Raw genomic sequence first — 13,659 nt, forward strand, 5'->3', positions numbered from 1 at the left:
TCCAGCTGGAGACTCATCAACCATCACATCCCCAAGGGCATGGGGGAGCGTCTGCATGTGTCATCCAACCTTCTTCCTACACTGTCAGCTCCAGATACCCGGGACCATAGCTGGACCTCACCTGTGTCCGATGCAGCCTGACCAGAGCCTGGCACCGAGTGTGAGCTCAGCAGCCGCCCAGGCGACATCCGACAGCCCAGCCAGCAGCAGGCCTAAGGCGAGAAGCCATCAGCTCCCCGCTGCTCCAAGCAGCAATGCACCACAGCCCTTGCTCCCTCACCACCTTCCTACCTGCCGCAGTGCCTCCATCTCCTCGCTGGCCGCCTTCTTCTCAGATGTGCTGCTCTTGAGCTTGGACTCGGCCAGCTCTACCTCGGTCTGCAGCTTGTCCAGCTCGGAGATGACCTGGTCGCGCTCGCTCATGATGAGCTTGTACTCGCTGTACACTGCGTCCCGCTCCTCCTTGTACTTCTCCGACTCCTTGGCGGTTTTCGCCTGTGTGGTCCTCAGCTCCGTCAGCTCTGACTGCAGTAACTCCATCTCCCACTGCAGGTCCTTGTTCTGGGCCGTGGCTTTGTTCAGCTCATGGTGAATGGCCTCGAACCTGGGGCAGAGGGGCAGCCAGGACGTGGGGGATGGGGACCTGCCCAGCCAGCTCTGCTGTGCTGGACAGTGAAGCACGAAGATTTGAGAGAGGTCATTCTCCACACCCCCAAGAGAGAAAAGTCATGAAGGACCAGTGCCCCTGGACCCAGACTTTTTCTCAACCTTTTACACATACGGGAAGTTCCACGGAAGACTTCACTGCCTCTGCTCTACCAGAACAACAACAACAAAAAAACCCCAGAATTCTTTCTTTCTTCCATGGTCAAGCTACATTATTTTTATAAATTAAAAAAAATAATACTAGAATCGCAGCCTATGAAAGATAAAAGTGGCCTGAATGATCACTGAGTCTGGCCACCTCATTTCACAGATACAGATGATAAGGCTTTGAGATACAGGTGACTGGTCCAAGGTCACCAGGTTGGCATCAGGGCACAGCTCAGTCCTTTCAGGCAAGGAAGATCCTTCCATGAAGGTAGCCCTGCAAATTAAAGCCTGCAGCTCCAGAGCAGCATGTCTGAATGTGGGTTCCTTGGAGCACCAACCCTGCATGGTGCTCCACTGAAGAAGGTGTGCCCTTTACGGACCGATGTTTAGGAGACATTGCATCTGCCCCTCCTGGGAGAATCTAGTGCCCAGTACCAGAGTAAAGGCTCTGAGAAGTCCTGCAGGGCAGACACCTGTTTATGTGCCAGCTGGCAATTCCCAAACCCCCTTACAGCCGGAGACTACCTTTCATATAAAGCTGATAGGCAACTCAGAGGACAGCTATGCTGCAGAAATGTACTTAAGAAACACTGTTTGAGGGCTGCGGTCAGAGCCCTACAGATTATCTACCTTAATAAAAAGTAGAACTTTTGGAAGAAATACTGCCTAGGACAATTAACTTCCCTGTCTGTTAGGTGACTGAGAGACAGGGAGGGAGAGGCTTGTGGGGCAAGCTCAGAACCAGGATGGTCAGAACACCTGAGCCACTCAGACGGGAGACGAGCACAGTGCCCGCGGCATGCTGAGAGTCAGGAAGGTGGTTTCTGGAGATGTGGCAGGGAGCCTCGCAGATAACCAAGAGCCCACAGAGGAGAGAGTGGTCCCTGGCAGGGAAGGCAGCACTCGGCCCTCGGGCCATTCTCCGAGAATGAAAGACAGGCCAGCTGCTGCCTCCCGTAGCGGCCCAGGCTCCTACCTCCTCAGGGAGAGGGCACACTGGTGCTGCAGCTGGATGGCCGTGTCCCTCTGCTGGGTCAGCATCTCCGTCTGCTTCAGCAGGCGCTGGTTCTCCTCCTCCAGCTGCTCCAGGCGGCTCAGGTCCGAGCTGTGGATGGCGACTTTCTCGCTGTACCGCTTCCGCAGGGCATCATAGTCCTTCTTCACCACCTCCAGCTTGTCCAGGGCCGTGTCGTACAGCTTGTTGAGGATTTCTGATGACCCGTTGTGCTTCAGCACCTGGGGGCCAGAGAATCATGCTAACCAAAGGTTGGAGGGCAGGAAGCAGGACAAACTGGCCTCCGTCTGTCTGGGGGAAGGACTGTTGACAAGGGAGGAGAGGTTATACCCTGTGGCCTTCAGGAGTCTCACGGTCTGATTCCACAGGCCCTGCAGTCACACTGAGCTGATTCACTCATTCACAAACATTCCTTCAGTAATGTTCAGGAAAGAGCTATTATAGCAGGTCTGAGACGTCTAACCTTAGGGAGGCCTGCTTGCAAGCTGACCCTTGGCTGGTGTCTGGCAACATGAATGGTAAGTAGTCCACTGCACTGATATAAAACTTTTCCCAAGTGATCGGAAGGGTTTTCCATGACTGGAGTGGATGGACAGTGAGTCTTGGGCTTTCTTCTGGGAGTCCTGAATTTCATAACATGCTAAGCAAGGGGCTATGTATATGGCCACTCCCAGTAAAAGCTTCCTGGGCAGGGAGAATCTCATGGGCTTCCCTGGTTAGGAGTCTCACGTGTTGTCATGATTCAGTGCTGGGGGAACTAAGCCTGTCCTGTGTGACTCCACAGCAGGATTCTCAGAACCCATCAACCAGTTTCCTCTGGACTTTGCCCCATGCAACCCTTTCCAGGAGAAAGGAGCAGTGACCCCACAAGAAACTGACCTAGACTTGCCCAGGAGTGTCCAGGAGTCTCCAGCAGAGGCGTGGGTCGGTGGTGGCCGGCTGCAGGGTTGGGGGCAGTGAGTGCAGGGTGCATGCATGGGATCTTTTGAAGGAGGTCACCATTATCTTCATTACCTCCACCATAGTTTTGGCCCCAGGTAAATAGCAGGGAGGGAACACAGCCCAACCCATCAACAGAAAACTGGATTAAAGATTTACTGAGCATGGCCCCACCCATCAGAATAAGACCCAGTTTCCCTCTCAGTCAGTCTCTCCCATCAGGAAGAGATGAGCCTCTTATCTTTTTCCAACAGAGGGCAGACAGACTGAAAACCACCATCACAGAAAACTAACCAATCTGATCACATGGACCACAGCCTTGTCTAACTCAGTGAAACTATGAGCCATGCCATGTAAGGCCACCCAAGACGGAGAGATTATGGTGGAGAGTTCTGACAAAATGCGGTCCACTGGAGAAGGGAATGGAAAACCACTTCTGTATTCTTGCCTTGAGAACCCTATGAACAGTATGAAAAGGCAAAAAGATAGGACACTGAAAGATGAACTCCCCAGGTTGGCAGGTGCCTAATATGCTACTGGAGATCAGTGGAGAAATAACTCCGGAAAGAATGAAGAGATGGAGCCAAAGCAAAAACAACACCCAGTTGTGGATGTGACAGGTGACAGAAGCAAAGTCTGATGCTATAAAGAGCAATATTGCATAGGAACCTGGAATGTTAAGTCCATGAATCAAGGTAAACTGGAAGTGGTCAAACAGATGGCAAGAGTGAATGTCGACATTCTAGGAATCAGTGAACTAAAATGGACTGGAATGGGTGAATTTAACTCAGATGACCATTATATCTACTACTGTGAGCAAGAATCCCTTAGAAAAAATGGAGTAGCCATTATAGTCAACAAAAGAGTCCAAAATGCAGTACTTGGATGCAATCTTAAAAATGACAGAATGATCTCTGTTTATTTCCAAGGCAAACCATTCAATATCACAGTAATCCAAGTCTATGCCCTGACCAGTAATTAATGCTGAAGAAGCTGAAGTTGAACACTTCTATGAAGACCTATAAGACCTTCTAGAACTAACACCCCAAAAAGAAGTCCTTTTCATTATAGGGGACTGGAATGCAAAAGTAGGAAGTCAAGAAACACCTGAAGTAACAGGCAAATTTGGCCTTGGAATGCAGAATGAAGCAGGGCAAAGACTAATAGGGCTTTTCCAAGAGAACGCACTGGTCATAGCAAACACCCTCTTCCAATGACACAAGAGAAGACTCTACACATGGACATCACCAGATGGTCAACACCGAAATCAGATTAATCATATTCTTTGCAACCAAAAATGGAGACGCTCTATACAGTCAGCAAAAACAAGACCAGGAGCTGACTGTGGCTCAGATCATGAACTCCTTATTGCCAAATTCAGACTTAAATTGAAGAAAGTAGGAAAACCACTAGACCATTCAGGTATGACCTAAATCAAATCCCTTAGGATTATACAGTGGAAGTTACAAACAGATTCAAGGGATTAGATCTGCTAGACAGAGTACCTGATGAACTATGGAAGGAAGTTCGTGACATTATACAGGAGACAGGGATCAAGACCATCCCCAAGAAAAAGAAATACAAAAAAGCAAAATGGTTGTCTGTGGAGGCTTTACAAATAGCTGTGAAAAGAAGAGAAGCAAAAAGCAAAGGAGAAAAGGAAAGATATACCCGTTTGAATGCAGAGTTCCAAAGAATAGCAAGAGATAAGAAAGCCTTCCTCAGTGATCAGTGCAAAGAAATAGAGGAAAACAACAAATGGGAAAGACTAGAGATAGCTTCAAGAAAATTAGAGATACCAAGGGAATATTTCAGGCAAATATGAGCACAATAAAGGACAGAAATGGTATGGATCTAACCGAAAGCAGAAGGTATCAGGAAGAGGTGGCAAGATTACACAAAAGAACTATACAAAAAAACATCTTCACAATCCAGATAATCACGATCACTCACCTAGAGCCAGACATCCTGGAATGTGAAGTCAAGTGGGCCTTAGGAAGCATTACTACAGACAAAGCTAGTGGAGGTAATGGAATTCCAGTTGAGCTATTTCAAATCCTAAAAGATGACACCAGCAAATTTGGAAAACTCAGTTGTGGCCACAGGACTGGAAAAGGTCAGTTTTCATTCCAATCCCAAAGAAAAGCAATGCCAAAGAATGTTCAAACTACTGCACAGTTACACTCATCTCACATGCTTGCAAAGTAATGCTCAAAATTCTCCAAGCCAGGCTTCAACAGTACATGAACCAAGAACTTCCAGGTGTTCAAGCCGGATTTAGAAAAGGCAGAGGAACCAGAAATCAATTTGCCAACATCTGTTGGATTATCAAAAAAGTAAGAGAGCTGCAGAAAAACATTTATTGCTGTTTTACTGACTATGCCAAAGACTTTGACTGTGTGGATCACCACAAACTGTGGAAAATTCAAGAGATGGGAATACCAGACCACCTGACCTGCCTCCTGAGAAACTTGTATGCAGGTCAGGAAGCAACAGTTAGAACTGGACATGGAGCAACAGACTGATTCCACATAGGAAGAGGAGTACGTCAAGGCTGTATATTGTCACCCTGCCTATTTAACTTCTATGCAGAGTATACCATGAGAAACGCTGGGCTGAAGGAAGCACAAGCTGGAATCAAGATTGCCGGAGCAACATCAATAACTTCAGATATGCAGATGACATCACCTTTATGGCAGAAAGTGAAGAAGAACTAAAGAGCCTCTGATGAAAGTGAAAGAGGAGAGTGAAATAGTTGGCTTAAAGCTCAACATTAAAAAAGCTGAGATCATGGCTTCCGGTTCCATCACTTCATGGCAAATAGATGGGGAAATAGTGGAAATGGTAACAGACTTTATTTTTGGGGGCTCCAAAATCACTGCAGATGGTGACTGCAGCCATGAAATTAAAAGATGCTTACTCCTTGGCAGGAAAGTTATGATCAACCTAGATAGCATATTAAAAAGCAGAGACATTACTTTGCCAAAAAAGGCCCATCTGGTCAAGGCTATGGTTTTTCCAGTAGTCATGTATGGATGTGAGAGTTGGACTATAAAGAAAGCTGAGTTCCAAACTGATGCTTTTGAACTGTGGTGTTGGAGAAGACTCTTGAGAGTCCCTTGGACTGCAAGGAGATCCAACCAGTCCATCCTAAAGGAGGTCAGTCCTGAGTGTTCATTGGAAGAACTGATGCTGAAGCTGAAACTCCAATACTTTCGCCACCTGATGCAAAGAGCTGACTCATTTAAAAGACCCTGATGCTGGGAAAGGTTGAAGGTAGGAGAAGGGGATGACCAAGGATGAGATGGTTGGATGGCATCGTCAACTCAATGGACATGGGTTTGGGTAAACTCCAGGAGCTGGAGATGAGCAGGGAGGCCTGGCATGGTGCAGTCTATGGGGTTGCAAAGAGTCAGACATGACTGAGCAACTGAACTGAACTGACCCCTTTCCATGGCTGATTTTGTGTCCTTTAACTGAAATAAATTTTATCTGTGAGTACAATTATATGCTAAGTTGTACAAATCCTTTTAGCAAATCACCAAACCTGGGGGTGATACTGAGTACCCCAACACAAGTACCTAAGATGTTCTAGTCCTCTCTAGATGCTGGTGATGCTGGTCAGACACAGTGACTGTGGTCTCAGGCCCTCTTAACCTGATGGGATGATACAGACATACACAGGGACAGAGATAGGTAGTTAGTTAGAAAAACAGGCCAAATAAAATAACCTGAGTGTAAGAAGAGCTGTCAAGGAAATAAAAAATAAAATAGAATAATAAGCTGGAGAGAGATTTTTGAGCCACAGAGTAGGTCAGGAGAGAAGCTAAAGCCTGAAGAGGAGTCTCTCAAAAGGTGAATTCTGAGCTCGGGTGCAAACGAAGAGCGGCAGCCAGGAGCACACCCGGCAGAGGAGCGAGCAGGTTCAAAGGCCCTGAGGCAGGAGCCACCAGCCACCCTCCACGCACAAACAGAAGGGCAGGGCAGAGGGACTGGAGCCCAGTGAACCAGCAGGAGTGGACACACACAAAAAAGGCCAGAGAGGCGGACACGGCTGCAAGGCGTACAGCAAAGACTGTATCCCGAGTGACATGGGAACCACAGGAGGGTTTTAAGCAAGAGTGCTCTACTCTGACTTACAAACTACACGATGAGCTAAGAGATGGTCAGGGTCTGCTGACCTCCGCTAAGCACCTCAGGGGATCTGAGCCCTTGCGTGGGTTTATTTCCTTATTCCTCAAATGATAGCACTGAACCAGAAAAGCCTGTTTAACTGTTCCAGCTCCAGTCCAGGAATCACCTGGCTCCATCCAACATGGATTCTGGGTTATCAGAAGATCTTTGCAGTCAAGAAAAGCAAAACCTAGAAATACTGAATATTCCCTTTGGAGGGAATAATAAATATGATTAACAAGAAAGAGCTCATTCAAATGTCAGAATTTTTCAGAGACAGGGAAAGTGAGTTCACCCCTCTGAGACATTATCTCCTAGGGCTGTGGACTATGGGAGGAAAGGGAATCACAGAAATCAGCTCACTCAGGGCTTTCAGTCTTCTTCCTTTTCTTTTCTCCTTTTTTCTTTTTTTTTTTTTTAAGGCAAAACCCTTTCCTTCAAAGGAAATTTTACAACACTAAACTAGAAACCTCATTTTAAAAAACAGTACCCAGGCTCCTCAGGTGATTAAAATCATCAATAGTTTCATAAAAATGATTCGCTACTGCAGATCAGGACTGCATGCTGAGAAATGGTCAGAAAACCACTGATGGAGCCTCACTTCATCATTTAAAGTCTTCTTAAAAAACAATGCAGTATCTTCCAAACATACAGTAAAGCACAGCAAATAATGCAATAAAATGATAAGAACCCACTACTGTGCTCTCATCTTAAGGCAGTCAATGAGGGATTGATTCCAAGACCCCTTTCAGATACCAAAATCCATGAATGCTCCGATCTTTTATATCACGTGGTATACGCGTGTCTGACTCTTTGCGGCCCCATGGACTGCAGCCTGCCAGGCTCCTCTGTCTATGCGCATGCTCCCTATCCTTTACATCATCTCTAGATTATGCATAATGCCTAACACAATATAAATGCTTCGGAAATAGTTGCCAGCAAGGCAAATACAAGCTTTGCTTTTCCAAGCTTTCTGGTATTCCCCGCCCCCCCCCCAATTTCTGGTTGGTTGAATCTTCCGATGTGAAACTCAAGGATATAGAGGGCCAACTCTACTTTGTCACATATCTCAAACTGCTTTCCGAAGATATAAATTATTACAGATGCTTAGCCAAAGCCCTCAATATATCCTTCTCTTACTCAGTACCCCTCACATCCCCCTCCAGAATTGCTCCCCTATGTTTGCTATCAACCATCAGAATGCATATTTTACTTCCACTACTTAGTACTCTTGCCTGGAAAATCCCATGGATGGAGGAGCCTGGAAGGCTGCAGTCCATGGGGTCGCTGAGGGTCAGACACAACTGAGCGACTTCACTTTCACTTTTCACTTTCATGCATTGGAGAAGGCAATGGCAACCCACTCCAGTGTTCTTGCCTGGAGAATCCCAGGGACGGGGGAGCCTGGTGGGCTACCGTCTATGGGGTTGCACAGAGTCAGACACGACTGAAGCAACTTGGCAGCAACTAATGTACTCATGAAAATTCCTAATGGTGTTACATGTGCTTCCTTGTATGCAATTCTGCTTTTGAGGCTTAGGCAGTGGTGCAGGCTGTATTTCACTGTAGAAGTACATCATACATTTTTAGATTTTTAAAAATTCTATTAAATATAACTGATTTGCAGTGTTGTATTAATTTCAGGTGTATAGCAAAGTGATTCGGTTATATATATATATATATATGTAGTCTATGTAGTCTTTTTTTAGATTCTTTCCCGTTACAGGTTATTATAAGATATTCCAAGTATAGCTCCCTGCGCTGTACAGTAGATCTTTGTTGGCTATCTATTTAAAATATAGTAGTGTATGTTGTGGACAGATTTTTTTAGGTTGAAGTATGGTGGCTCAGACAGTAAAGAATCCTCCTGCAATGCGGGAGACCCAGGTTCCATCCCTGGGTTGGAAAGACCCCCTGGAGGGGGGCATGGCAACCCACTCCAGTCTTCCTGCCTGGAGAATCCCCATGGACAGAGGAGCCTGGCGGGCTATCGTCCATGGGGTCGCACAGAGTCGGACACGACTGAGCGACTCAGCACATACACACAGGTGATTTACAGTGTGCTATTTTCTGCTATACAACAGAGTGAGTCCGTTATACATAAATACAGAGGTTCTTTTTTACATTCTTTTCCACTGTTTTATCACAGGACGTTAAGTGTATGTCCCTGTGCTGCACAGTATGACCTCACTGTTTATCCGTTCTACATATAACAGTTTGCATCTGCTAATCCCAAACTCCCAGTCATCCATTTCCCACCCTTTTTCCTCCCTCAGCGACCACAAGACTGCTCTGCATCACGCCCTGTCACTGTGATAGATGTTTGCTGCTGCTGCTCCTGCTAAGTCGCTTCAGTCGTGTCCGACTCTGTGCGACCCCATAGACGGCAGCCCGCCAGGCTCCTCCGTCCCTGGGATTCTCCAGGCAAGAACACTGGAGTGGGTTGCCATTTCCTTCTCCAATGCGTGAAAGTCAAGAGTGAAAGTGAAGTCGCTCAGTCGTGTCCGACTCTTAGCGACCCCATGGACTGTGGCCCACCAGGCTCCTCCGTCCATGGGATTTTCCAGGCACGAGTGCTGGAGTGGGGTGCCTTACATTGTCTTTACTTTCTTTTTCTTTTTTGCTGTTATAAATGATACTACTGTGAACCCTGTCCATATCTCCTCTCTCACATCTGCGAGATGCTCCCCTAGGGTGGACATCTAGAAGCAGAGCTGAAGGTCATAATATGGGCTTTTCCCCACTGACTGGATGATATAAAACTGCTCTCCGAGTTCATACACCACCAGCTCTGGGCAGGAGTTCTGAGAGTCACTGTCATCAACACAGCCTCACCAAGATTTCAAACACCAGGTTTTCCTTTTAATTTTTAATTGAGATAAAATACACATAACATAAAATTGTCGCAGCCAGCTCTCACCCTCTGAGTACATATTTCAGTAGTGTCACATATATTCACACTGTTGTGCAACCAATCTCTGGAACTTTCTCATCTTGCAAAATTCTGTCCCCATTAAACAACAACCAGCTTTCCCCTTCCCCCCGTCCCTGGGTGCCACTCTTCTGCTCTGCGTCTATGAATCCAGCGGCTCGAGAGGTACATACGCTATTTATTAATGGAATCACACGTTACTGATCTCTTTGTAACTGACTTCCTTCATTTAGCATCATGTTCTCAAGGTTCATCCAGGCTACATTACATGACAGGATTCCCTTCCTTTTAAAAGATGAATAATACTCCATCACATATGTGTACAGCCTTTTATTTGTCCATTCATTAGTCAAAAGACACTTGGGATGTTTCCACCACCTCTTGGAACCCATGAAAACAGTCAGATTTCTGAAGTAATGCCTACCTCATGGACCAAAAAATGTCTTTAAAAAAAAAAAAAAAACTTGCTTTCCTGATTACTAGAAAGGGCAACGCTCTCCTTATGTTGACCTTAGGTTTATTGTCTATACACATTTCCTCTTCCATGAATTGCTTGTTCATATCCTTTATTTTCCTTCCCCTCCTGCCCCTCCCTCCCCCACTTCTTTCTTTCTGCAGGACTTTTAAATTCCAGGTACTAACCCTTTTCCAGTTATATTCATTACAAGTATCTTTTCCCAACATATAGCGTTTAAATTTTCTTAGTGTCCCTTGTTTCTAAAATTTCACATTTTAATGTGATAAAACTCACTCAATCATTTCCTTTATGGTTTGCGCTTTGGCTGCTTTATTTAAGAAATTCTTTCCTTCCAAGGATAAAGAAGATGTGGGACACATATATGATAGAATATTATTCAGATATTATAAATAATGAAATAATGCCATCTGCAGCAACATGGATGGACACGGAGATTGTCACACTGAGTGAAGTAAGTCAGAGAAGGAGAAGCATCATATGACATCCCTTATATGTGGAATATAAAAAGTAATGATACAGATGAACCTATTTATGAAATAAAATGAGACTCACAGACTTAGAGAATGAACTTATGGTTGCCGGGGGGAAGGAATAGTTAGGGAACTTGAGATAGACAGGTACACACTGCTATAATTAAAATACATAACCAACAAGGACCTACTGTGTAGCACAGAGAACTCGGCTCAATGTTATGTGGCAGCCTGGACTGGAGGTGAGTTTCGGGGAGAATGGATACATGTGTATGTATGGCTGAGTCCCTTTGCTGTTCACCACAACCTGGGAAGCCCTGAGACTATCACAACATTATTAATTAGCTATACCCCAATACAAAATGAGAAGTTTAAATTTTAAAATGAGAATACATTTGAATCAGTTCTAATGAGGTGGATGAAACTAGAGCCTATTATACAGAGTGAAGTAAGCCAGAAAGAAAAACACCAATACAGTATACTAACGCATATATATGGAATTTAGAAAGATGGTAACGATAACCCTGTATGCGAGACAGCAAAAGAGACACAGATGTATAGAACAGTCTTTTGGACTCTGTGGGAGAGGGAGAGGGTGGGATGATTTGGGAGAATGGCACTGAAACGTGTATAATGTCATATATGAAACGAGTCGCCAGTCCAGGTTCAATGTAGGATACAGGATGCTCGGGGCTGCTGCACCGGGAAGACCCAGAGGGATGGTACGGGGAGGGATGTGGGAGGGGTGTTCAGGATGGGGAACACGTGTATACCTGTGGCAGATTCATGTTGATGTATGGCAAAACCAATACAATATTGTAAAGTGATTAACCTCCAATGAAAATAAATAAATTTATATTAAAAAAGAAGAAATTCTTTGCTTCCTACCTTGAGATCATGAACATATTCTCTCATTAGTTTTTCTAAAAGGAGTTTTATATTTCACATGTAAACCTCTAAACTACTTATTTAAAATATATATTTTTATGTATGTTGCAAGATGGAGATAATAACATTATTTCTTTCCATAAATCACTAGACAAAGGAGAAATAACCCCCCAAGTGCAGAACGGACCAAGGACCCCTGAATTTGTCCAGGCACAGACGAGGTCTGGAGTACCCCAAGGGTATCAGCTGACACAGAGCCCACCAGTGAGGGGTGAGAAAGGCATCCCACAAGGATGTGCCCACACATGCCCAGAATACACAGAGCCAGTGGAGAGCTCTCCTGACTTCAGGCTCACATCTGGAAACGATCCAGCTTCTGGACCAGATTTCCCTGTCTTCTGGGCAGTACCTCAAACAGTCCAGTTAAAAATCACTCCAAACATTTTATACTCTAAACATCCCCAAGCCAGGTAAGAACCATGGAACAAAGGCATTGCTGCCATTCCCAGAGTTTTCCACGAGGTGGCAGCCCTGCGTAGAACAGCCAAATGCACCCCCATAGCTGTCCAGCCTTCCAAGCTTCATTAAGAAACAAAGCTCATTTAGCTCTCATCACAAGAAAAACTTTTACCTGTGTAAGTTGATGAGTGTTAACTAGACTTACAGAGGTGAGCTTGTCACAATGAATACAAGTATCAAATCATTATGTTGTAGACCTGAAACTAATACAAGGTTACATGTCAATCATACCTCCGTTAAAAAAATAAGGAAACAAAAATGATGTTAGCCCAATATTAAGATAAAACCTAATTTTAAAGGCGGCTTTGAAATGATGCAAAGAAAAACCTTGTTGTGAGCATTAGCCCAGCAGAGCCCACCAGCACCAGTCCACACAAAAGCTGGACTTGGCCTCTCTTCACTGGGAAATAGTCCCCAGATGCCCACCATAAGGAGCTTGGATGGGGTCTGCATGATGGCCCAGGCACAGCTTAGCACCAGTGAATCCGCTGCCAGGATGGGTCACAATTTCCCATTGAGACAGGGTCAATCAGAGAAAACCACAGAACAGACCCAGGGATCTTTTCTGATGCCCAATCCAGCCGGCTAATGCACTAGGCTCTGGGATCAGAAGGAGCCCTGGGGAGATCAGGCTGATACCTCACACTGTCCCGGCCGAGGCTCTGCCCATTCCACAGCTGAAAGCTCTGCACAAGAGGGTTCTGCTTATTGTGTGCTGAAATCTACCTTTCTCAACTCCTAATGTCTTGTCCGAGCCCTTAAGGCACAAAAACAGTCCCTTTCCCACAGGACGGCACCGAGACACTCAGAGGCTCACGGGGCCCCTAACACTTCTCAGCTTTTCTCTACAAACAGGGCTGAGAATCCTGCCTGTGCTAATGTGCTCAAAAGCCTCTGGAGAAATTTTGGAAAAACCACAGCCACAGTTAACACCAGAGGATTTAAAAGACTATCCTATCAGTCTAGAATTTTTCCTTTTTATGGTTAGAAGATTATGTTCTTAGTAGGCAGTTCAGCACAAACACACTAACCATCAAACTAAACGTTTAGCTTCCCAGCTAAGGCTAACAGCAGTCTGAGAGAGAATATTTACATTTGGCCCAGAGTTCTGAAGTGAAAAAGCTGATACACTTCTCAGCTCAGGCAGGCGGCAGTCTTTAGAGATGACTCCCGTCCGGCCTGTGAGGAGGGGGTGGAAGTGGCCCAGGGGAGGCAGAAAGCCAGGGCCTGGTCCCATTCACACAGCAAGACAGCCACAGCCTGAGTTGTTCCCCACAAGGAGGCCAGGAACAGCTGTACTCACATCCTGCTCCACGCTGGTCAAAAACACGCTGGGCTTCTCTGAGAGCCAGGCCCTTTGGAGACTAAGAAACCCAATTCCTGGGTTATCGGGGAAAAGAAGTCAACTTCCATGAATCATCAGGGAAAAAAG

The 13,659-nt window shown here is 45.6% G+C and overlaps 1 protein-coding gene across 10 annotated transcripts in view; it reads right to left on the reverse strand.

Annotated features, from left to right (window-relative positions):
- The window catches only part of DLG5 (discs large MAGUK scaffold protein 5), a 120,670-nt gene that overhangs the window by 38,940 nt on the left and 68,071 nt on the right, over positions 1-13,659 (reverse strand). For all 10 annotated transcript variants that reach the window (XM_042240982.1, XM_027962304.2, XM_015104464.3 and 7 more), the window contains 2 exons: positions 1,790-2,049; positions 292-604 (listed from right to left, as the gene is read on the reverse strand). In XM_042240982.1, the coding sequence (XP_042096916.1) occupies positions 292-604; positions 1,790-2,049 (573 nt within the window). The remainder of the gene's footprint in view (positions 1-291; positions 605-1,789; positions 2,050-13,659) is intronic.

Source organism: Ovis aries, chromosome 25, assembly GCF_016772045.2.
Source record: "Ovis aries strain OAR_USU_Benz2616 breed Rambouillet chromosome 25, ARS-UI_Ramb_v3.0, whole genome shotgun sequence".
Taxonomy (NCBI): domain Eukaryota; kingdom Metazoa; phylum Chordata; class Mammalia; order Artiodactyla; family Bovidae; genus Ovis; species Ovis aries.